Source organism: Pan paniscus, chromosome X, assembly GCF_029289425.2.
Source record: "Pan paniscus chromosome X, NHGRI_mPanPan1-v2.0_pri, whole genome shotgun sequence".
Taxonomy (NCBI): domain Eukaryota; kingdom Metazoa; phylum Chordata; class Mammalia; order Primates; family Hominidae; genus Pan; species Pan paniscus.
The window spans coordinates 23,900,527-23,924,516 of NC_073272.2; the positions used below are offsets into that span (position 1 = coordinate 23,900,527).

At 41.5% G+C, this 23,990-nt stretch overlaps 1 protein-coding gene across 1 annotated transcript in view; it reads left to right on the plus strand.

Annotated features, from left to right (window-relative positions):
- Positions 1-23,990, plus strand: part of PHEX (phosphate regulating endopeptidase X-linked) — a 219,288-nt gene that overhangs the window by 59,480 nt on the left and 135,818 nt on the right. The window contains exons 7-11 of the mRNA XM_055106306.2: positions 2,367-2,483; positions 5,339-5,422; positions 7,372-7,517; positions 19,815-19,908; positions 22,780-22,908. Coding sequence (XP_054962281.1) covers positions 2,367-2,483; positions 5,339-5,422; positions 7,372-7,517; positions 19,815-19,908; positions 22,780-22,908 — 570 coding nt within the window. The remainder of the gene's footprint in view (positions 1-2,366; positions 2,484-5,338; positions 5,423-7,371; positions 7,518-19,814; positions 19,909-22,779; positions 22,909-23,990) is intronic.

Consider the following 23,990-nt stretch of genomic DNA (forward strand, 5'->3'; position numbering starts at 1 on the left):
TTCTTTAGAGGGCTTTCAAGGCTGCCTCATGACTTTATCCCAAGTCATCTTTCCTATCTCATCTGGATTTGTTCTTCCCCCAACAAAAGAAGCTTGCCCACTGTATTAGTCCATTCTTTTTCTCCTAATAAAGACATACCTGAGACTTGGTGATTTATAAAGGAAAGAGGTTTAATGGACTCACAGTTCCATGTGGCTGGGGAGGCCTCACAATCGTGGCAGAAGGTGAATGAGGAGCAAAGTCACGTCTTACATGGTGTCAGGCAAGAGAGCCTGTGCAGGGGAACTCCCATTTATAAAGCCGTCAGATCTCATGAGACTTACTCACTACCATGAGAATATGTGGGGGAAACCACCCCCATGATTCAATTATATCCACCTGGCCCTACCCTTGACATGTGGGGATTATTACAATTCAAGGTGAGATTTGGGTGGGGACACAGCCAAACCATATCACCCACCTCACAGGACCCTTCACTGCGTTGGAACCAGTCTCCCTCAAATGCTATGTCCCCAGTTTCTCCAGGCTAGATTTTTCTCTCAGATCTTCAGTTTCCAAGCATGTAGCAGCTTTATTAAGGAAGTTATTTTGATGTCTTTAATGTTACAGTTCATAATTACATGTTTATCTCCCTCACTGTTTGGGAACCAGACACAGCATTATTATTTTTTTTCTGTACCACCCTCTCCTAACATATGCACAGAGGGCCTACCAAGCCACCTTGTACATTTGAGTAGGTACTCAATAAATATGTTTTTTGGTTTTTCTTTTTAGATAGAGTCTCACTGTGTTGCCCCTGCTGAAGTGCGGTGGCACAATCTCGACTCATTGCAACCTCTGCTTCCTGGATTCAAGTGATTCTCCCACCTCAGCCTCCCGAGTAGCTGGGATTATGGGCATGCACCACCATGCCGGGCTAATTTTTGTATTTTTAGTAGAGACAGGGTTTCACCATGTTGGCCAGGCTGGTCCCAAACTCCTAGCCTCAAGTGATCTGCCCACCTCGGCCTCCCAAAATGTTGGAATTACAAGTGTGAGCCACCACCTCCGGCCAATAAATATGTTTTGAATTGAATTAGGAATAGCAAAATATTATTTCTATTTAAGACTTCTTTTCTTTTCTTTCTTTCTTTCTTTTTTTTTTTTTTTTGAGATGGAATTTCCCTCTATTGCCCAGGCTGGAATGCAGTGGCATAATCTCGGCTCACTGCAACCTCCGCCTCCTGGGTTCAAGTGATTCTGCTACCTCAGCCTCCTGAATAGCTGAGACTACAGGCGTGCGCCACCACGCCCAGCTAGTTTTTTTGTATTTTTAGTAGAGACGGGGTTTCACCATGTTGGCCAGGCTGGTCTTGAACTCCTGACCTCGTGATCCACCTGCCTCAGCCTCCCAAAGTGCTGTGATTTCAGGCGTGAGCCACCATGCCCAGCCTATTTAAGACTCTTTTCAAAGCTTGCTTACTGATTCAACAAAGATTTATTAAAGGCCTGCTATATGCTAAGTACTGTATAGGTCCTAAGGTCATACATATAGTAAGAATAGCTTACAGAGTCAAGGTATAAGTTAGTAAATCTTATTCCCAATGCATGAGAAGGAGGTCATTTAATACCTGATGCGTTGAGATCTCACAAATATATCTGAAATGAGAGGTGGGCCTAAGGCAGTTCTTTAATTCCCATTAAGTAAGGTCACCCCTGCCCCACCCAATGACATATGATTATCCCCAAAATGGGTTTATGAGTATGTAAGAAGGAAATTCTATATTTGCTATTTGTTAGGTTTCCTATCATCGTTCCTCTCTTTTCTCCTTTTTTTCCTGAGCTAGGGAGCAGGACTTTGTGAAAACTGTAAAAACCTGAAAAGACACAGGGCTGCTGTCACTGGTCTTTTATTTCTTAGTGTGAAGGTGGGTAAATTGAGTTGCAAGAGAATAAATCACACCTCCCACCATTCTTTATGGATCAGGCCTCCTGCTTTTAGAAACGGTTCTTTCCCATTGTTTTATTAAAGCCTCACTTGTCTGGAAAGAGGAAGTCTGACCTTTAACTTTCTATTCTCGTCTCATTTGGAGTTATTTCATGTATCCATAATATCGACGGTTGCCAGAAAACTAGTTCTCTTGTTGCTTGATGGCTGGACATCTCTGTCTGTCATGGAAACAGTACTCAAGTAGCCATCACTCTTTTTTTCTCCCAAAGTGTTATATGGGTGCCTGGTATTGCATAATGCCTGCACCATACTTTGAGTACAGAGTGAAAATAAAAGACATTTATTTCTGCCTGCTATTTTCTGCTCTTCCATGTCTCTCAAACATATTTCCTAAGAAGCTATTGTCATGGTCACTTTGTTCTTTATTTCTTACAGTATCGGGATGCCCTTTACAAGTTCATGGTGGATACTGCCGTGCTTTTAGGAGCTAACAGTTCCAGAGCAGAGCATGACATGAAGTCAGTGCTCAGATTGGAAATTAAGATAGCTGAGGTAAGTCTTCACTGAAAATCTCTTTCTTTCCTTTACTTTCTTTTCTTTTCCTTTACTTTCTTTTCTTTTCCTTTTATTAAAGGCAGTATATCCTGAATGAAAATATAAATTGCAAACAAATAATAGCATTTTGTGTCATTGCCTATTGGGCCCAAGGTAGAACTAATAGCATCCCCTCTAGGAAGTAACAAGGACTGTGACAGAAAAGCTCCTCATTCCTTCCACCTCCCTGGTTTAAGCCCATTCAGTGTCCATACGTTGCTCAGCTGTGGCCAAAGAATAGCAGCAGAGAGACCCTCTGACCGTTTTTCCTGGAGAAACTCATGTTTGGCTTAAATAGAAGATAGATGTTTAATAAATCCTTAGTAATCTGGCTTGAATGGAAGGTTGCTTTTAATCCAGCCCATGTTTTATGCTATCCCCACTCAGAGTCATTCTGGCTTAAGTTCTGGGCTCAGGGAAATCTGTCCACCAATACTGGATATAAAAGTTGGTATAGAAATAGGTAGGACATGCTGGTAAGCATTTTTAAACGACCTTTCTGGTATTACTTTGTACCTGCCCCTGTTTTTCATTATTTTCTTGCCCTACTTTAATGAATATCATTGTGTCATATACATGACACAGAACTACATGTCTATGTAAATTACCTTAACTTCTTGTTGGCTCATTGTAGAGACAAAAAGATGTAAAAACAAACTTGTGGGCAAAATAATGAGAACTCCTAAATGGTTAGCTTTGTTTATGGAATAACTTTTTTCTAGAAGAAAGAAAGTGTAAAAATCTCTCTATATGTTCCTAGGCCAAGAGGGAATAAATGTGGTAAAATCTGCTTCTGGGGAAACCCTGTAGTGAAAAAAATGATACTTTTTACCAAGAAAGTTTTGCGTATGTGTTGGGAATCTTTTACAAGAGAAGTTGGTAAAAATCTCGAGATGAATAAGAGTCCAAATGTTGATTGGTTTTGTTTGGCGAGGTGGTGGTGGTGTGTTGAGGTATGGAGTAGGGATGAAGGATAAGGGTAAGGAGGAATTGGTCTCTCTCTCTTTGCCGTGGTGATGTTCGTGTATAGCTCTCTCCAAACTCCTACTTGCAGTGCAAAAAGTTCATTCCTGCATGTCACCTTTGAAGACTGTGAAGACTGCTGCAGATGTTTCGAAGTCCAGGACTGTGCCTCTGAGCCATGTCTAGAGTCTGTCTGAATTCTCTTTCCAGGCACATAGGAGGCCCAGGGCTCTCATTTGGACTAAAACTCTGAAACAGCAGGGAAGGCCTTGCCCTGAGCCAGGGATTTGGACCAAAAAGGGAACTAAAAACAGCTGGGCTGAGGCAAGACTGGGAATTGTCAAAAGGCTAAATGAAGTGACAAATCTATTGTGTGGAGGGGAGTGGCTGGCAGAGAGCTGAAAACAGCTCTGAGGCCAAAGGGCTCCAACTTGGGGCTGTGAGACTCCGAGGGCGGAGGAGGGATTGGTGGAAGAGGAGTGTGGATATCCTCTGAGGCAATGATTCACACAGAGCCAGGAGGCTGTTTGTAAGTTACATGTGGTCTCTCCTGTGGAGGGTGAAGAAAGGGAAGCTAAGGACACTGAAGCATTTAGCAAAGAGGGGCCAGACGTCTGCCAGTCAGCCCTCTGTAATTTTTACCTTGAAAAATCACTGCTAGTAATACTCACTTCCATATCTTACACTACACATCACTAGGTACTTTTAAAATTAGTGGGATACATAGTCCTATGGAAACTTCTGAAGCTGGGAAGACAAGACAGTCCAGCCCAGCCAAATACGTCCTTGTAATTACAACCAGGGAAGCATATACTTAACCAATCCAGCTAGAGAGATGTGTGCACAAGGAGAGGTTTTATTGATGGAGTAGCCCTTGTGATTGGAACCAAGTGGAGTGTAATTGGAAAGGCTTGCTAGATGCAGTGAGTCTTGGGCAGTCCTGAGTCATAGTTCAAACCATGGAGGTGGTGACGGTGGATAGGAGATGCAAGAGTAGGAGAGTCATGTGTGCAGTGGGAAGGTGGCAAGTTTAATGCAAGGGAATTAGATGATGGAAGGCCCAAAGGCAAAGTCATGACGTGATTGAGGGGTGGATATGTGAGCTACTGCTGGTCAATGGAAGTGATTAAGATGATCCTTGAGGAAGATAATCGTTGCTGCTGTTCTTAGGTTAAACATGGTGGAGGCTAGAAGCTCAGATTTGGTGTTAGCCAAATGGCCAAGAGCATGAGTATTAGGAATTGAAAGAGTATAGAGCCAGGGCTAGAGAGAGGCAAGTTTTGAAATGTGTGTCCAGGCGGTGACTAAATCCATACCCCCAGCAATGTGGCTAGGGAAATCTCAAGGCCAAAGAAACAAGAGGGGAAATGAGGGAATGAGCTGTTGACAAAATGATCACGGGGAACAGTGGCATCCAGATAGTCTTGTGTTCATCAGTGAAAATTTGCCCCTAGAGGTGAAGGGATGGTCTGTGGTTCATGGAATATTGAAATCATTATCTGGAGACCACAGATGACAATGGGATGTTTACCTCAATGTCCAACTTAAGTTTGATTGTCAAAATTGAGCCAGCAATAGATTTTGCCCATCCACATTATAGATTGGGAGGGAGATTTGGGGTAGTTCTTTTTGTACTGGGGACAATATTTCACACAGAGGAGGATATGAAAGTTTATTTTCTTAATCCTGCCTAAAGTGATGTCTTTTTTTCTCTTCCCCGAGTTGGGGACCACACCAAAGCCTTGAAAAACTTTATAATACTATGCAGATGTTTTGGCACATGTAGGAAGTAATCATACAGTAAGAAATGGTTCACTTGAAAAAAAATAACAAAAATCTCTTTTCAACAGATAATGATTCCACATGAAAACCGAACCAGCGAGGCCATGTACAACAAAATGAACATTTCTGAACTGAGTGCTATGATTCCCCAGGTTGGTGAAAACTATCCAGAAAACTTTCTCTCAACTCATCATTTTAGAAGGGATTGGATTTCATCTCTGTGTAAATTTGTGTCTTGTAAAACCTGCTCTCAGTCTTGGTTATCATCATCTTTGTCAACAATCACATAAAATATCCCTTGTCTGTGTATTGGGATGCCTTCTGTTACAGGGAACAAAACATCTTTCCAACAGTGGCTTGGAAACTTAAAGCCTATATTCTCACATGACAAAAGTCTAGACATAGGTAATTGTTGGCATTGGCTCAGCTGTTTAACAATGTTGTCAAAGGCCCAAGTTCTTTCTATCTTTCCATCCTACTGTGTTTAGTGTGTTGGCTTTTTGACTTCATGTTTGATGACTCATGGTTCCAAGGTATCCATCACAGCTCCATATATCACATCTGCTGTCAGAGCAGGAAGAAGGTGAAAGGGCCAGTGATGTGTCTAACTCTTTTACTAGGAAAAACAAACAAGCCTTTCCAGAACATCTCCAGATGTCTTCCCTTTATTTCTTATTGAGTAGGATTGGGTCACATGGCCACTCCTAACCACAGGGGAGGTTGGGCAAGTGAGTAACTGGTTTTCCGTTTCAACAGTGGACACAGGCAAGGAAGAAAAGGTTGGGAAAAGACTTTTAGAGTAGCCAATCTAAAAAACACCATATGGTGTTTTAGGTAGGATAGGGATGCTCTGAAGAATGGAGGCATGTTACTTTCTGTGTTTTTGTTTGTTTTTTTTTGAGACACAGTCTTGCTGTGTCATCCAGGCTGGGGTGCAGTGGTGTGATCTTGGCTCATTGCAACCTCTGCCTCCCGGGTTCAAGTGATTCTCCTGCCTTAGCCTCTCGAGTAGCTGGGATTACAGGTGCCGGCCACCACACCTAGCTAATTTTTGTATTTTTTATAGAGATGGGATTGGCCAGGCTGGTCTCAAACTCCTGACCTCAAATGATCCACCTGCCTCGGCCTCCCAAAGTGCTGGGATTGTAGGTGTGAGCTACCATGCCTGGCTGCATTTACTTTCTGTTGCTGCTTATTTCCTCTTGTGTTTTTTTTTTTTTTTTTTTTTTAAAAACTGTGTCACAGAGACAAATTATGTACTGGGGCATCTGTTTCTGTGTGTATGTGAGAGTGAGGGAGAGTACAGGACAGAGAAAGGGAGGGAAGGAGAGAGAAAATGTACAGTATAGAGGAAGAATTTAGAAGGAGGAAGAGAAATGCTGGAGAGAAGGAGGGAAGAGTATGGGAGGAAGAAAGAGTATAGAATAGAGGAAGAGGACTGGACAGGGAGAGAAAGACAGAGGGGAGAGTTCAGGAAGGAGGAAGAGTACTGGAGGGGGCCAAGGGAGTGAGGGTGCATATTACTGTGTTAGTGCGTGTGTGGCTGTCGTCCAGATGTAGATGGTACAGAACACATGCTCCATTTGTGATTAAGACAATAGGTCAGGCCGAGCACGGTGGCTCATACCTGTAATCCCAGCACATTGGGAGGCCAAGGTAGGTGGATCACTTGAAGTCAGGAGTTCGAGACCAGCCTGGCCAACATGGTGAAATTCCACCTCTACTAAAAATACAAAAAAAAAAAAAAAAAAAAAAAATTAGCCAAGTGTGGTGGCAGGTGCCTGTAATCCCAGCTACTCAGGAGGCTGACGCAGGAAAATTGCTTGAACCCAGGAGGCAGAGGTAACAGTGAGCCGAGATCATGCCACTGCACTCCAGCCTGGGTGATAGAGCGAGACCGTCTCAAAAAAAAAAAAAAAAAAAGACAATAGGTCTGGATGGCAATGATCAGGAGTTTATTTTCTAGACTTGAGTAGTTGCATCTTGAATTATTAGGTGTGAAATCAAAAGAAATGAATGATGCTCAATCTACTCTATCTGCCTTTCTTACTTGCTACCTAACAGAGATTCTCTCATTCTGTTTTGTTCTCTCTCCCTTCAGTTCGACTGGCTGGGCTACATCAAGAAGGTCATTGACACCAGACTCTACCCCCATCTGAAAGACATCAGCCCCTCTGAGAATGTGGTGGTCCGCGTCCCGCAGTACTTTAAAGATTTGTTTAGGATATTAGGGTCTGAGAGAAAGAAGTAAGAACTTTCACATGAATTTTACTGTGACTTTTGTGTTTTCTTTAAATTATAAGGGCTTCCCTTCTCACATCCTTTGAAAACTGTTTTTAAAGAATGTTACATCAGAAGAGTCATAGGGAAAATCCCGGTATCCTTTGTGATGAACTGGCCAAAAGCATTGTCTGGTGTAATTTACTTGCTGCAATGATAACAAATGTTTTTGCCCTTTATTTCTGGTCTTTCTCCATGCTGTTCTCTTTGAGATCCTAAATTGTTTATGAGCTTGGGGAACTAGTTATATAATGATGTTATTTTCTAAAATTTCTATGTGAACATCTTTTTTTTCTTCAGTTCATTCTCAATCTTTTGCTGCTTTTTTTTTTTTTTTCCTGGTTCCTTTTTAACCACTAAGTCACTTTCTGGCAATAAACTAAAGTAACTGTATTGAAAAGACACAAGACCACCTTGAGAGCGGTAGAAAAATTGCACTGATAAAACAACTTTAGGAACTGCCAGGTTTTTCTTATTTTAAAGAATGTTTTAGAATTTGTTGCTTTGCTAGTTTATTGCTACAAAGAAAAATCTTCAAATATTCCAGGAAGGAGAATTTTACAGGTTCATTAAGGCATTCAGCTTTGACTACAGAAAATGAATCACAGAGCTTACAAAATGAATCAACGAGTTTACAAAACACTTTACTGAGTTAATTGCTGGGCCATGATTAAAATCATATTTTCTTATTTGGACTCAGACAAGGCTATGTTGCCAGAAGTTACGTTTTTTTAAAAAAGGCACAACAGTCCTTGGAATAAAATGTAGCATTTATCCCCTACGGAAACACTTAGACACCTGAGAGGAGCTGCTGCTCTTTTTAAGATACTTTCTGATGATAAAAGTAATCTGTGTTCACTGAGGAAAACATACAGAAAAAGGAGAGAAGAAACAATTAATTTACTTAAAATTCTATCATTTAGAGATAAGCCAGGATTCTTTGAAAATGTTCTAAATGGAAATTGAATCTAGAGGTACGTAATTATATTGCAGGGTAGAGCCTTGCTCCATGGACCAGGAATGTCAGCAGCATCACCTCGAGTGCTTGTTAAAAATGCAGATTCCAAGGCCCTCCTCCATTGAGTCTGATCCAGTAGAGCTGGAGGGGAGGCCAAGTAATCTTTATTTTAAACAAGTACCTCAGAAGAATCTTATGATTAACTTTTCTTAGGGGAGGGGAAGGGGATCACTGTATTAGAAAATTTCTTTGTAAGTACTTCCTAGCTCTCGAATACTATAAAATATGACCCAAACGATTTTCTCCTCATATGCCATTGAGTTACGGAGCACATTTTAAATTTTGGTGGTAATTTCCATTGAAAGGTGGAGTTTGGCCTGCTTTAGATTCATCCTTCACCTCGTGAGTCAGTTTCTTCTAGTATCTGTGTTAAAAGAGTAGGTACTTCTGAACACTGATTGATTTTACTTCCAAAAAAGCCTAATTTACAATCAGGGGATAGATTGGGATTTGGTTTACTGTATTAGAAAAAGCATCTCTATTGTGATGATTTTACTTGGTAATTGCAGGACCTTTCATAGCAATGGAAAAGAGCATGATTGGAGGGAGATTTTGCTCTGATTCTTGTCAAAATGATAACTTGGACAAATATAAACGTAGTGAACAACAGTAGAAAAAACATAGATGGAAAAATCACCTTAGATGTTATGTACACATACAACTTCATTTAAAAATAAGGACAAAAATTGGCCAGGCGCGGTGGCTCACACCTGTAATCCCAGCACTTTGGGAGGCTGAGGTGGGCAGATCACTTGAGGCCAGGAGTTCAAGACCAACCTGGCCAACATGGTGAAACCCCGTCTCTACTTAAAAAAAATACAAAATTTAGCTGGGCGTGGTGGCTGGCACCTGTAATCCCAGCGACTTGGGAGGCTGAGGCAGGAGAATCGCTTGAACCCAGGAGGTGGAGGTTGCAGTGAGCCAAGGTCGCACCACTGCACTCCAGCCTGGGTGACATAGCGAGACTCTGTCTTAAAAAATAAATAAATAAAAATAAAGCCAAATCCCAAATCTCTTTCACACAGTTTATCCCTCAACCACCAGTTTATAAAAAGCAACTTGTATTCTGCGTATTCTTGTGAGATTTCAAGACAACGTACACATCATGAGAAGTCTGACAGCATTTTATTTGCAGACTATGGTGATGTTTTTCCATTGATGATCGTGTTTAATCACCACTCGTGTAGCATTACAAGGCTACTTGAGGAAAAGTCTTCTTGGGTTCCCATAATTGCCATATTGGTCGGGATATGCCAGTTGCTATAACCAGCACCTCTAAACACTCATCGGCTAAATTGTACCCTCTGCTCATGGAACAGTCTGAACATGGGTGTCCCTGTAAGAGAGCTTTCTTCTAAATAGTGACTTAGGAAGCCAGACTCCTTTCATCTTATGGCTCTGCCCTCCCTTGGATGTTTGGCATCCTCTCTATTCAGCTGGAGGATGGAGAAACAGAGAGGGTGGAGGATTGTATAGGTTTTGGTGGGAAGGCCTAGAAGTGGGGTATGTCACTTCTACCCATATTCCATAAGCCAGAACTCAGTCTTGTGACTCATCTAGCTGTAGGGGAGACTGGGAAATATAGTTTAGCTATATACCCAGAAGGAAAAGGAGTTGGAGTTTCCCTAGACATGCCTTTATCAAAGAGCATATCTCATTTTCTTGAAATGACCACTTTTCTCTCAATGGCAAATACTTCCCTGCTCCCTACCTCTATGACACTGTGAGCACCTCATGGCAGGCACTCTTTTTTAATTTTTAATTTTTGTGGGTACAGGACATATTTTGATACAGGAATGTAATGCATAATAATCACATCAAGGTAAATGGGGTATCTATCCCCTCAAGCATTTGTCCTTTGTGTTACAAGCAATCCAATTATACTGTTTTATTTATTTAAAAATGTACAATTACACTATTTTTGACTATAGTTACCTGTTGTGCTAGCAGCTACTAGGTTTTATTCATTCTTTCTATTTTTTTGTACCCATTAACCATCCCTCCTTCCCCTCTGCTATCCTTCCCAACCTCCAGTAACCACCCTTCTATTCTCTATCTCTATGAATTCAATTATTTTAATTGTTAGCTCCCACAGATAAGTGAGAACATGTGAAGTTTGTCTTTCTGTGCCAGGTTATTTCACTTAACATTATGAGCTCCAGTTCCACTCATGTTTCTGGAAATGACAGGATCTCATTCTTTTTTATGGCTGAATGGTACTCCGTTGTGTATATGTACCACATTTTTAAAAATCCATTTATCTGTTGATGGACACTTAGGTTGCTTCTGGCAGGCTGTCTTGTGATTGCTTTTTAAAGTGTTGTGACCTAGCACAGTGCTTCTCATGTAGTAGACACTTTAAAAATTCTAGAAGTTAACCAGATACCCCATCACCACCACAAGGAGGTGACATATGAACGGAACCCCAAAGGATAAAGAGGAATTTTCTAGGTAAGGAAGAATAGAGAAAAGGGGATGGTAAGCATCTTCAGTGGTGGAACCAGTGTGAACTTGGGTGTTGCCTGCAAGGCAGGGGGCTAGAGAGCTGAGAGGCCAGCTTGGGCTCAGGATATGTAGAGGAAAAGCATCAGATGAATGTTCTGAGGATCCCCCCACCTCGTACCTTTCCCCTGGAGGCACCATTGAAGAAAAAGCCAGCCAAGCCTTCTCACATTGGGCATCTCTGCTGTGCCTCTGTTTCGAGAATCTGCCTATAAAAATCATATACAGGTAATGGTGATGTTAACCACCACTATGGTTAACATTTTTGATCTTTACAACAATTCTATGCATTGTTCCCACTTTACAGATGAGGAAGCTGAGGTTAAGTGACTTGGCCAAGATCACACCTCTAAGAGGAAACAGAGCTGAGATTCTAAATGGGGTCACCCTCATTTCTATGTCTTGTCTCTTTTTTTCCATAAATGTCTTGGTGTGAAAAGAGATACTTTTCAGATGCTTCACTGCTCATTTTGGAGATGCTAGCATATTGTACCCTCAGCTAGTTAGATATTGCTAGCTTTGGCAATTTTCCTGCAATTTTCAGCAGTTCAAAGCCATCCTGTGTTGGTGTCAGCTGTTCATTTCTTATTTTTAATTTTTATTTTTATTTCAATAATTTTGGGGGAACAGGTGGTGTTTGGTTGCATGGAAAATTTCTTTAGTGGTGATTTCTGAGATTTTGGTGTACCCATCACCTGAGCAGTATGTAAAAGACCCAATATGTAGTCTTTTATTGCTTACCCCCTCCCACTCTCCCCCTGAGTCCCCAAAGTCCATTATATCATTCTTATGCCTTTGCATTCTCGTAGCTTACCTCCTGCTTATAAGTGAGAACATGCGATATATTTTTTTCCATTCCTGAGTTACTTCACTTAGAATAATCATCTTCAGCTCTATCCAGGCTGCTGCGAATGCCATTATTTCCTTCCTGTTTATGGCTGAGTAGTATTCCATGGTGTATATATACCACATTTTCTTTATCCATTCGTTGGTTGATGGGCATTTATGTTGGTTCCATATTTTTGCGATTGCAAATTGTGCTGCTGCTATAAACATGCATGAGCTAGTATCTTTTTTGTATAATGACTTCTTTTCCTCTGGGTAGATACCCAGTAGTGGTATTGCTGGATCAAATGGTAGTTCTATTTAGTTCTTTAAGGAATCTCCATACTGTTTTCCATAGTGGTTGTACTAGTTTACATTCCCACCAGCAGTGTAAAAGTGTTCCCTTTTCACCGCATCCATGCCAACATCTGTTATTTTTTTGATTTTTGATTATGGCCATTCTCACAGGAGTGAGGTGGTATCTCATTGTGGTTTGGCACTTCCCTGATAATTAGTGATGTTGAGCATTTTTCATATGTTTGTTGGCCCTTTGTATATCTTCTTTTGAGAATTGTCTATTCATGTCTTTTGCCCACTTTTTGATGGGATTGTTTGTTTTTTTCTTTCAGCTGCTCATTTCTCAATTGCTGCTTCTCCCTTCTTATATTACTCCCACTGCCAGTCTAGGGGATTAGGCCTCTTTCTCTGACTGAGTGCCTGTGGGGACAGTGGCACTGACTCTTTGGTAGGTGGTGCATGGTACAGAATTAGAGCAATGAGATCCTCCAGTGGTGGTGGTGCCAAACCACACCAGCCCTTGCAGTCCAAGGGGGTAGGTGGCCAGGGAGGGACCCTTGGAGGAATGAGCTGGAGGCTGCCTGTGGGGAACAAGAGCTGGTGTTTGAGGTGGAAAGGGGGGTGGGGTAAGGAGGTAGTGATGATCCCTCATGTTATGTGCATCTCTTCCTAACTACATGTTCAGTGATCTCATGTTGACAGTTTCAATTCAACTATGGGGGATTTTGACACCATGGAAATTGGCAAATGTAACAAATCATTTTTTTTTTCTTGACAAGGCAGTTGGTAACCTTTACTAGCACATCACTGGGTGAGGGGCACTATAGACTTATCTCCCTTTCTGTCCCCCTCAATTCTCCTCCTCACTCCTGACTCGAGGCTGCCTCAGACACTTCCCATCTACTTTTATCTGAGGAGTAAGAGTGGGAGGAGGAGAGGCCAAGGAAGGTTGGCATCAGGAGGAGTTGACGTGATTTCCTCTTCCAGGCCAGGGCTGGATCCATGGAGATCATCTGCACCAGGACTGTTTTCTTTTGTTGTTGTTGTTGTTTTGTTTTTTAGCAGACTGGCCTAGAGCAAACCCTTGGAGTTTTGTCAAGGACCCTGTAAGTATTCCTGTCTTTAGTTTTATTTTCATATAAAGCAAGTACAATGTACATTAAAGTAAGATGATTCTTGTTGCATGTTCCCAAAGGATGACCTGGAAAATGTGCTGTTATGTGGACCTCTCCTGGGGGCCAGCTCTTCTGAGAGTGATCTAGGGTCTTGCTAGACAAAGAATGGCCTACAGATGAGCAGCAGAGACATTACTGGGGAGTTTGTCAGAAATGCAGACTCTCGGGCTCTGCCCCAGACCTACTGAATCAGAGGCTGAAATTGAATAAGATCCCCAGGGGACTCATATATACATTCAAGTTTAAGAAGCACTGATGTGGGACTTAGGAAGTCCTAGTTGAGCTGTGTGTGCAGAATGATGCGGAGGTAGAATTTTCCTAGACCAGCTGTTTTCAAACCTGACACGCCTCAGAATCCCCTGGAGGGCTTGCTAAAATACAGTCTGCTGGCCCCCCACCCCACAGATTCTGATTCAGCAGGTCTGGGGGTAAGGCCTAGGAATTTTCTAACAAGTTCTCAGATGATGCTGAAGCTGCTGGCTCAGGGACACACTTTCAGAATCACTGCCTTACATAAGCCTCTAGGCAGCCTGTAGGAAGATCTCTGGCTTTGAGAACCTTTAAGAAGAGCCTCTGTGGCTCACTTCAGATAGTATGACCAAGACGAGCAAATGCAAGCTCTGGAATCTGAAAACCCAGATGTTAGTCCTGGATTTGACACATTCTTGGAAGTACCTTGACCTCTTACCTTTGTTTTCTTCATCTGAAAATAAGGATAATAATAATAATCACCTCACAGCACTGTTATAAATATCAAAGAAGGTATTTTATGATCTCTTAAATGTAATACAAATGTAAGCTGCCACTACAAGTTGAGTATCCCTTATCCAAAATACTTGGGATTGGAAGTGTTTCTGATTTTGGATTTATTCAGATTTTGGAATATTTGCATTATAATTACCAATTGAGCATCCCAAATCTAAAAATTAAAAGAATCTTCCAAGTCAGAGGCTTTAGGAAATGATTTCATGTTGCTCTCTTTGTGGTGGGTGCTCTTTTGAGATGCTTTGCCTTTCTCTATTTGATTTATTGCCACTTGGGGAAATTACCATATGGCTGAAAATGTGTTTTTTTGGGAAAAAAGGATATTATGTGTTATTTTCAAGGACTGTTGCTGAGTCTGATCTTTGCTTTTTGATATATCTGAGCATTAGGTGACAGTGATTCAGTCATTATGGTTATATCTGTTCCTGGCGTGGTAATATTAGCACTCCAAAACTGTGCTCCATAGCATTCTGTCAGTATATTTATAACACACTGAAGAAACTCATCAGTGCCATTGTCTCGCTGTGTGAACTTCTCAGCATTACAGCTTCCAGCCTGCAGAGGTCTGGTTGTTATGCTGTCCAGGAAGTCCTCATAATTCTTTCTGTGCCCATAGATTTCTGTGAAGCATCTTTGTTGGAGTGTTTTGGGGTCTCTGTGACTGCTCAGGAAATCTTAGCTAAATTAGAGGCTTTGGCCAGGTGTGGTGGCTCACGCCTGTAATCCCAGCAACTTGGGAGGCCGAGTTGGGCGGATTGCTTGAATCCAGGAGTTTGAGACCAGCTTGGCAAAATCATGAAACCCCGTCTCTACCAAAAATACAAAAAAAAATGTGCTGAGCACAGTGGCGCATGCCTGTAGTCCCAGCTACTTGGGAGGCTGAGGCAGGAGGTTACCTTGAGCCTAAGAGATCGAGGCTGCAGTGAGCTGAGATTGTGCCATTACACTCCAGCCTGGGTGACAGGAGTGAGTGAAACTCTGTCTCAAAAAAAAAAAAAACAAAAAAAAAACCAAATAGAGGCTTTAATTCATCACTATCTGGCATAGGGAAAAGCATGCAGGCTTTAGAGTTAGACACACCTGGGTCTGGTCCGGCCTCCATTGCTTATTACAGTGGTTCTTCAACTTGGCCTCACATTGGACTTAGCTGAGGAGATTTATAAGCAATATTTATGTTGGGTCCCACTTTAGAGATTGTGACTTAATTGGCCTGGGGTGGCCTAGGCATGTGGACTTTTAACAACTTCCCCAGGTGACTCTACTAGTTTGAGACTCACTGAATATGTGATCCTGAGTTTACTTAATGGTTCTAAGCCTGAAGTCTCCTCATATGTAAAATGGGTATAATAACATCTCTCTTACAGCAGCACTGTGAGGATCATAATTAATGTGAGATGCCTAAATGGGATGATCTCAGGGGAGCTGGAAGGGCCCCTGCTTCTCAAACCCCAGTATACTTTGCCATACTACATCTTCCACCACCACCATTGGGCCCCCTAACAACTTCCCTAGTTATTCTGGCTCATCACCACCCCTTTGAGGGAATATCTTTTGAACTGACGAAAGGACATCTGCTGGCTGTTGACCTCCTTCTCATCTCCACCTATGGATCCAGCATGGTTCACATGCCTGGTAAGAGGTATTTTAGAGACAAAGAACATAAAGTCCTTGCACTAGGACCAAGATCGGCCCATTAATGTGCTAGACACCATGACCTGGTCGCTGTCTGCATCTCCCCAGTGTGGCTGGCCTTTCTGCCCACTTCCTTGAGTGATGATCCTGTTCACCATCCTCTCCAACACATCAGCCGATTCCACCATTATTTAGCCTGTCCAGAGTTCACGTTCCTGTTTGCAACACCAAAGCCTTTTAACCTTTCGGCATGCTTCTCTCATGAAGCCTACTCTTAGCCCTCAGTTTGAGATGTACTATCCTTACAGTGAAGTGTCTGGCACATACTTTTGGGTGCTAGTGTCTACCAAATCATTATTTATGCACTTGCCTCATCTCCCCTGCTCAGCTAAAAGCTTCAGGAAATCAGGGACTATCCATCTCCCCAGCACAGAGAACTGTTAGTATATATGTGGGTGCTCAGGATGTGTTGATTGAGTGAATGAATGAAAGAAAGATCCCTTATGTACTGAGAGTGTGTCCCTTCAATTAAACAACCCAATTACATGAACAAGCTGAAATCTGAAGTCCTGTGTTCCCAGCTGGACTTTGAGTTCTCTAACTGTAGGTGCTGGGTTCTTACTTCTTTACGTTCCTCATGGCATCTGGCACAATACTTGGCCAACAATAAGTGCTCAGTGAGCACTTCTTGTCCTATTAAGGAGTGGAGATGTGAATGCAAAAGAGCCAAAGGAATGACCCCAAACCACTTAGTGGCCTCAACAGAGATGGGCAAGGGCTGGACTTTGCTGATTAGTGCAGTGGTGTCTTAGGGGAATGCGCATATCCTAACAAGATCCATTGGGTCTGAGAAGAACATTTTAGAACTTCTATATCTTTATTTAAATTTAAAAATAATTAGGCTTTATACAGAGTGGTATAATGGACTTTGGAGACTCAGAAGCAGGGAGGGTAGGAAGGGGATGAGGCATAGAAAAACTATAGATTGGATCCAGTGTACATTACTTGGGTGATGGGTGCACTAACATCTCAGACTTCACCACTATACAATTTATCCATATAACCAAAAAACATTTACATCCCCAAAAGCTATTGAAATAAAAAAACTTTATAAAGAAAAATAATTACACTTTATTGAGTTCTATATTGATGGCTATGGACCCTTCATTTGATCTGTATGGAACATGTGAGAGGGGCACTGTCACCCTCACTGGCTTGTTTTCATTCAATATATTAAAAATAATCTCAGCTGATATGGTGGCTCACGCCTGTAATCCCAGCACTTTGGGAGGCTGAGGCGGGAGGATCACCTGAGGTCAGGAGATTGAGACCAGCCTGACCAACATGGTGAAACCCCATCTGTACTAAAAATATAGAAATTAGCCAGTCGTGGTGGCGGGCATGTGTAATCCCGGCTACTCGGGAGGCTGAGGCAGGAGAATTGCTTGAACCTAGGAGGCAGAGGTTGCAGTGAGTGGAGATCGTGCCATTGCACTCCAGCTTGGGCAACAGAGCAAGACTCCATCTTCAAAAAAAGAAAAAAAAAATCTTGAGCGGTTTACTTATAGCTGTGGATTTATGAATTTTATTATCTAGTTTATCTAGTTTACTACTTACAAAGTAGATAAGTGGCTTAAAAATTCTTGCAGGAAACAGGAATTGAAATGATTATTGATGATGTAAGCACAAGAGAAAAGCTAGAAATTGGCAGAAGTGACCCTTCTCCCAGGCTGGTACGCCATGTTGGTTAGCCAGATGACAAAAGAAATACAATGGCGGTCTAACAAGAACAAGGACAATGGCAATGTGACAAAGACATGTCATAAATTTTTGAAATAGTCAAGAAGACTCTAAGAAATGTGGATTTATATTCATTGTCATTGTTGTATTAACCAAATCCTATGTGGACACTGTGTCTTGAAGAATTAACCCAATGGTGTTTGAAGAATTAATGACTTTTGAAGATTTTAAATTTCATTTTACCTCATCTTTTGAAATTTCTGTTTTTGTATTTGTTAAAAATATTCCTAATATATTAGTCTATTAGTATATCTCTATAGAAATTAAACATCCATGTATTGGGTGTGTATGCTGAAAAATATTTTACTAGTAGGAGCGCATGTCCACTGTGTCAGAATGTCATACAAATGAGAGTGTAGTTTGTTCTTGATGGGCTTTTAGCATCATCATGTCATATTGCTCTCACGTGATTGGCTGACCAGAAAGCCATTTCAGGAATGTGTGTTATTAGTCACCATGGTAATGGCACAGCTGGGAGGGGAATGGATCATTAAAAATCCATCATCACTATTGAGTTAGAAATTAACTGAGATCACACATTCTTCTGAGGTCAGGTCATCTTTTGCTTATAGAAAAAGGCAACCCTTAAAATTTAACAGATTTTTAAAGATATGTATTATAGGCATTACATGAGCTTATGAGGTTGTTCATACATTTGGAAGTGAAAGACAAAACCCTAGAAATTTACTATTTGTCAAGCATTTTGTTATTTATTTGAACCCTGCAACAACTCGGTAAGGTAGGGATCATCCTCATTGTATGAAAAATAAAGATAAAATCACAGACCTTAAGTGACTTGTCGAAACTCACATATTTAGTAAGTATAGAATGAGGGTGCAAAATTAGATAATTGGTATTAGCCAATATTTTGCTGTTAGTTTCCAAAGGCAAAGAATACATAGGCGTTGTATCAAGTCACCTAATCCACTAAGTCCTCACTTAACATCGTCGATAGCTTCTTGGAAACTGTGACTTTAAGCAAAATGACAGATAATGAAATCAATTTTACCATAGGCTAATTGATGTCAACAAGAGTTAAGTTCCCATGGCATATTCCTGCTCGCAAAAACATCACCAAACTTCTAAATAAAGACCAAAACACTTCTAATATTGAACATTGAATACATGTGAGCTATGCATACATTTAAGAAAGACAAAAGCAAGTAAGATAATTTTTTTTTGATCTTTGGAACCCATTCATTGTTTTTGTAGACATATTCTTTTTTTATCCTTGTTTTCATTTTTTTAATTATACTTTAAGTTCTAGGGTACATGTGTACAACGTGCAGGTTTGTTACATATGTATACATGTGCCATGTTGGTGTGCTGCACCCATTAACTCAACTCGTCATTTACATTAGGTATCTCTCCTAATGCTATCCCTCCCCCCTCCCTCTATGCAGCCATAAAAAATGATGAGTTCATGTCCTTTGTAGGGACATGGATGAAGCTGGAAACCATCATTCTCAGCAAACTATCACAAGAACAAAAAACCAAACACCGCATGTTCTCACTCATAGGTGGGAATTGAACAATGAGAACACTTGGACACAGGAAGGGGAAAGTAAGATAATTATCAACCCAGTTATTCTAGTTCAGGGTTGCAGGTGCTGGAGCCTATCTAGGCAGCTCAGGGCACCAGGCAGGATCCAGCCCTGGCTAGGACACCATCCTGTCACAGGGTGCAGTAGCTCACCATGCTCACTCACACTGGGAATGTGTAGACACGCCGATTAACCTAGCAGGCACATCTTTGGGATGTGGGAGGAAACCACAGTACCCAGAGAAAACCTGTGCAGACTTGAGGAGAATGTGCAAACTCTACACAGACAGTGACCCTGGCCCAGAATTGGTTTTTTCCTTATCAACTGTATAACAAAAGGATGTTGAATGAAATGATGTTATTCGAGGATCTGCTGTAATTTGAAGGTACTCACAATTTCCAGACATGAAAGGCTGTGTAACAGTGGACTTTATACCCTGAGAGTGAAAGTAAAATGTTCACTCTGAGGACTGGGGCTGGAATCTTTCCTTCATCTATCTCTGTTAGGTGGTGAAAAGCAAGCCAATTTTGGTTGTGCTTATTGACATTGTATCATCTTATGTCATTTCTCAAGTGAAAGTTCTGCATTTTTGTATGAGTAAGAGGTCCCTCGATGGAGCTTTGCCAACTGTTTTTCTCAAGATGTTCTGCAGAGCATCAGATATTGACCTAAAATACAATAAATGGGCATCTCTCTCTGTTAACAGGACCATTGCCAACTATTTGGTGTGGAGAATGGTTTATTCCAGAATTCCAAACCTTAGCAGGCGCTTTCAGTATAGATGGCTGGAATTCTCAAGGGTAAGTTTAAGAAGATTGCAGTGTTACATCGCTGGATAACTTTACATGCTGGAATAGTCCATATATTAACTGATCCAGTAAAAATCATCTTTAGGGATTAGACAGGGGGAGTTTGTAGCCCAAGCTCTATTGTTTTTGTGTGTGTGTGTGCCTTATTTATTTTTATTTAGGTATAAATTACATATGGTAAGGTACACTCAAGTTTTACTTTGATGGGTTATATAAAGATATTTAGAGCAATACTTGAGGCCACACATTGTTTTCAAACTTCCCCGTCTTATCAGTGTATTCCCATTTTCCCCCAGAGTTTTTAACTGGGTCACTGTAATTATAGTTTGAACATTTCTTTGTGATATATTTGTAACTATCTTATATTCTCCGTCTTCTGAATATTTAAAATGTGCATGATAGAGATATTAGATGGTAGAACTTCATTTTCAATTTGGAAATGGAATTTTGTCTTAAACTTTGTCTATACCTTCCATCTTTGAATCTATCCTCTGCTAGGTCCAAGAGGCTCCAATTTAGTTTTCTTGCTCAACTGTCTGAGATGGTTTTCCTCCACCTGCTCACCTGGCTCTTTATTTATTTATTTTTATTAGAGATGGGGTCTTGCCATGTTGCCCAGGCTTGTCTTGAACTCCAGAGCTCAAGTGATCCTCTCACCTCAGCTTCCCAAAGTGCTGGGATTAAAGGCACGAGCCACTGTGCCGGGCCTCACCTGGCTCTTTAAACTTTGCTTCTCTCCCACCCTTGCTCGTCTCCCAGTTTGTACCCATGTTACTCTCATCTTTGTTTTTGAGGCTTATGTCTGACTAATTCTCCTACCACTAGAGGCCGTAAGGATTTTGTATCTTTGAAACAGTTTTTATTTTTCTATCAATTTAAAGTTAAGTGAATGGTGAATCTTAAAAGCTATGATTTCATTCAAGAGGCATTTTAGTTATTAGAGGAACTAATAAGTATAGAAATTCTTAGTGGGCCATTACTCTGGAAGAGTAGTGCAATTATTTTGGATATGCTTTGACCCTATAAAGTCACTAGCATATAAAGTTACTTTAGGGCTGGGTGCAGTGGCTCACGCCTGTAATCCCAGCACTTTGGGAGGCCAAGGCAGGCAAATTGAGGTCAGGAGTTTGAGACCAGCCTGGCCAACGTGGTGAAACCTCGTCTCTACAAAAAATACAAAAATTAGCCAGGCATGGTGGCACGCACCTGTGGTCCCAACTACTCGGGGGGCTGAGGCAGGAGAATTGCTTGAATCCGGGAGGCGGAGGCTACAGTGAACTGAGATGATGGCACCACTGCACTCCAGCCTGGGCAACAGAGCAAGACTCCGTCTCAAAAAAAAAAAAGTCTTTTTACAGAGAACAGCATAAAACAACTATATATATATTTAGGTCATATTGATGGGTTAAGATACAAAACAAGTAGGTTTTGTGTGTGTGTGTGTGTGTGTGTGTGTGTGTGTGTGTGTGTGTGTGTGTGTGTATTTTTAACTGCTATGAATCACATAAAAGATGATGCCCAGCTGCTTTCCACCCCTACTGTGAAGAGAATGAGAGAGGTGTAAGAAGCACTGTGTGAACATTTAAGGTTAGGTATGAGGGGATGTTTCTTGAGCACGAAGTGCTAAATATAATATTGAATTGCCGAAGAAGGTTGTAGGATCTCTTTCTCTAGAGGTTTTAAAAATAGATTCATCCCTTACCTCTGAGAGAGGTTACCAGAAATCAGAGGAAGAATAGATGAAATTAAGCCTTAATCCCATTCCTCAAAACAACCTGGGTCTAACATTGTGCAAAGGACACTTCTGGCCACCATTCTCAGGGCCTCCCTTCCTCCCTGCCTGCACCCCCAACTTCCAAGGGCAACTTACACTATATTTATTTCTCTGCTTTTATTCCCAAGAGTAAACCTCTGACCCAGGTCCTGCTTGGGAAACTTCTTACTTGTTTGTGAATGTTTTCTTGCAATGGTATAATTGGGACAGATGGGCAAAGCATTTACATCTGTATTTTGCTTGTTTATCAGTGTGTTTTTTGCTGTGACACAATGTAAATATGCTCCCTGTGTTGTTCATGGTGGGCCATGTTCTTCTGGTCTGCCTTGTTGAGTGTGCTACTCGGAGCAAGGAAACCCTCACTGGGCAGGAACTTTGATCACCCACTGATTCTAGACCTTCTTAGTGGAACTTTAGTTCTCAGGAGATATTAAATATTATCTAGACACTTGGATAGCATCCTCTCATGTCCCTGCTGACTGCAGAAAAGTGATACCATTGTCCAGATTCTTTGTTTAATGGGGAAAATTGGGAAGAAAGGATACATATATTATTTTAACTGTTAAATCACTTTCTTTTCTTCTTCTTCTTTTTTTTTTTCAAACAGAGTCTCACGCTATTGCCCAGGCTGGAGTGCAGTGGCCCAATCTCAGCTCACTGCAACCTCCGCTTCCTGGGTTCATACAATTCTCCCACCTCAGCCTCCCGAGTAGCTGGGATTACAGGCATGCGCCACCGTGCCCGGCTAATTTTTGTGTTTTTAGTAAGCACGGGGTTTCACCATGTTGGCCAGGCTGGTCTCGAACTCCTGACCTCAGGTGATCTCACCTGGGCTTCTTAAAGTGCTGGGATTACAGATGTGAGCCACTGTGCCTGGCCTAAAACATTTTCATTTAGTTTGAAATATAATGGGGACAAGCAGAATTTTTTTTCTTCAACTATTTTACCTTTGCCTCTACTATCTGATGCATATATATGGGTTAGGGTGTGCAATGTTTTGTAGACTGTTTTCTTCAGGTTGTTTGAATTGTTTTCAGCCATGGGTTTTATCCAAATGAAGTTTAATCTGGATCAATTATCTCCCACAGGTAATCCAGGGGACCACAACTTTGCTGCCTCAATGGGACAAATGTGTAAACTTTATTGAAAGTGCCCTCCCTTATGTTGTTGGAAAGATGTTTGTAGATGTGTACTTCCAGGAAGATAAGAAGGAAATGGTAAGTGGTACTCCCCAGCTAGCAAAAAACAATGGCAATTTAGCCAGATCTGACAAGGGTATATTCAACAGGCTAATGTCAGCCTTCCAGGTGGTAGTGGCCTGTGGGTATTGTCTTCAGATTCTTTCAACTTCTAAGTGAAGTAGGAAGAAAGGTCATCAAACGAGAGTGAGGATGAGTTAGCAGGTATTGAAGGTTAGAGGAGAGAGAAGGTGTGTAGTTGTCCAGGGGAGTGGGAGAGTGAATAAACTGAGGGAATGTAGTATAGCTGCTTGAAGGCGGGCATGTCCAGATGTAGGTGAGGTTCGAGGTCTTGAATTTAAAGAGGGACTCATCACTGTGGCAACGTGTTCTTCTCCATCTGTTTCAACTGCATTGGAGAAAAGGGTGTATTTTTTTTTCTTTCAGCTTTATTGAGATGCATTTGACTAATAACAATTGTATATATTCGAAGTATACGGCCGGGCGCAGTGGCTCACACCTGTAATCCTAGCACTTTGAGAGGCTAAGCCGGGCAGATCACTTGAGGTCAGGAGGCTGAGGCCAGCCTGGCCAACATGGTAAAACCCCATCTCTACTAAAAAAATACAAAAATTATCTGGGCATGGTGGCAGGCACCTGTAATCCCAGCTATTTGGGAGGCTGAGGCAGGAGAATTGCTTGAACCCCGGAGGCGGAAGTTGCAGTGAGCCGAGATCGTGCCACTGCCCTTCAGCCAAGGCGACAGAGCGAGACTCTGTCTCAAAACAAACACAAAGTATACAAGATGATGATTTGACATACATTGTGAAGCGGTTGCCACAATCAAATGAACACATCTGTTGTCACACTTATTTACCATTGTGTGTGTGGTGGTGGGGGATGAGGACACTTAAGATTTACTGTCTTAGCAAATTCAAGTATACAATAGATTATTAGTAACTATAGTCACCATGCCGTATTTTAGATCCCCATAACTTATTCATCTTAGAACTAGACGTTTGTACCCTTTGATCAATATCTCCCCATTTCCCTGCCCCCAGCCCCTGGCAACTACTGTTCTACTCTCAGCTTCTATATTTTAACTTTTATAAAGATTCTAC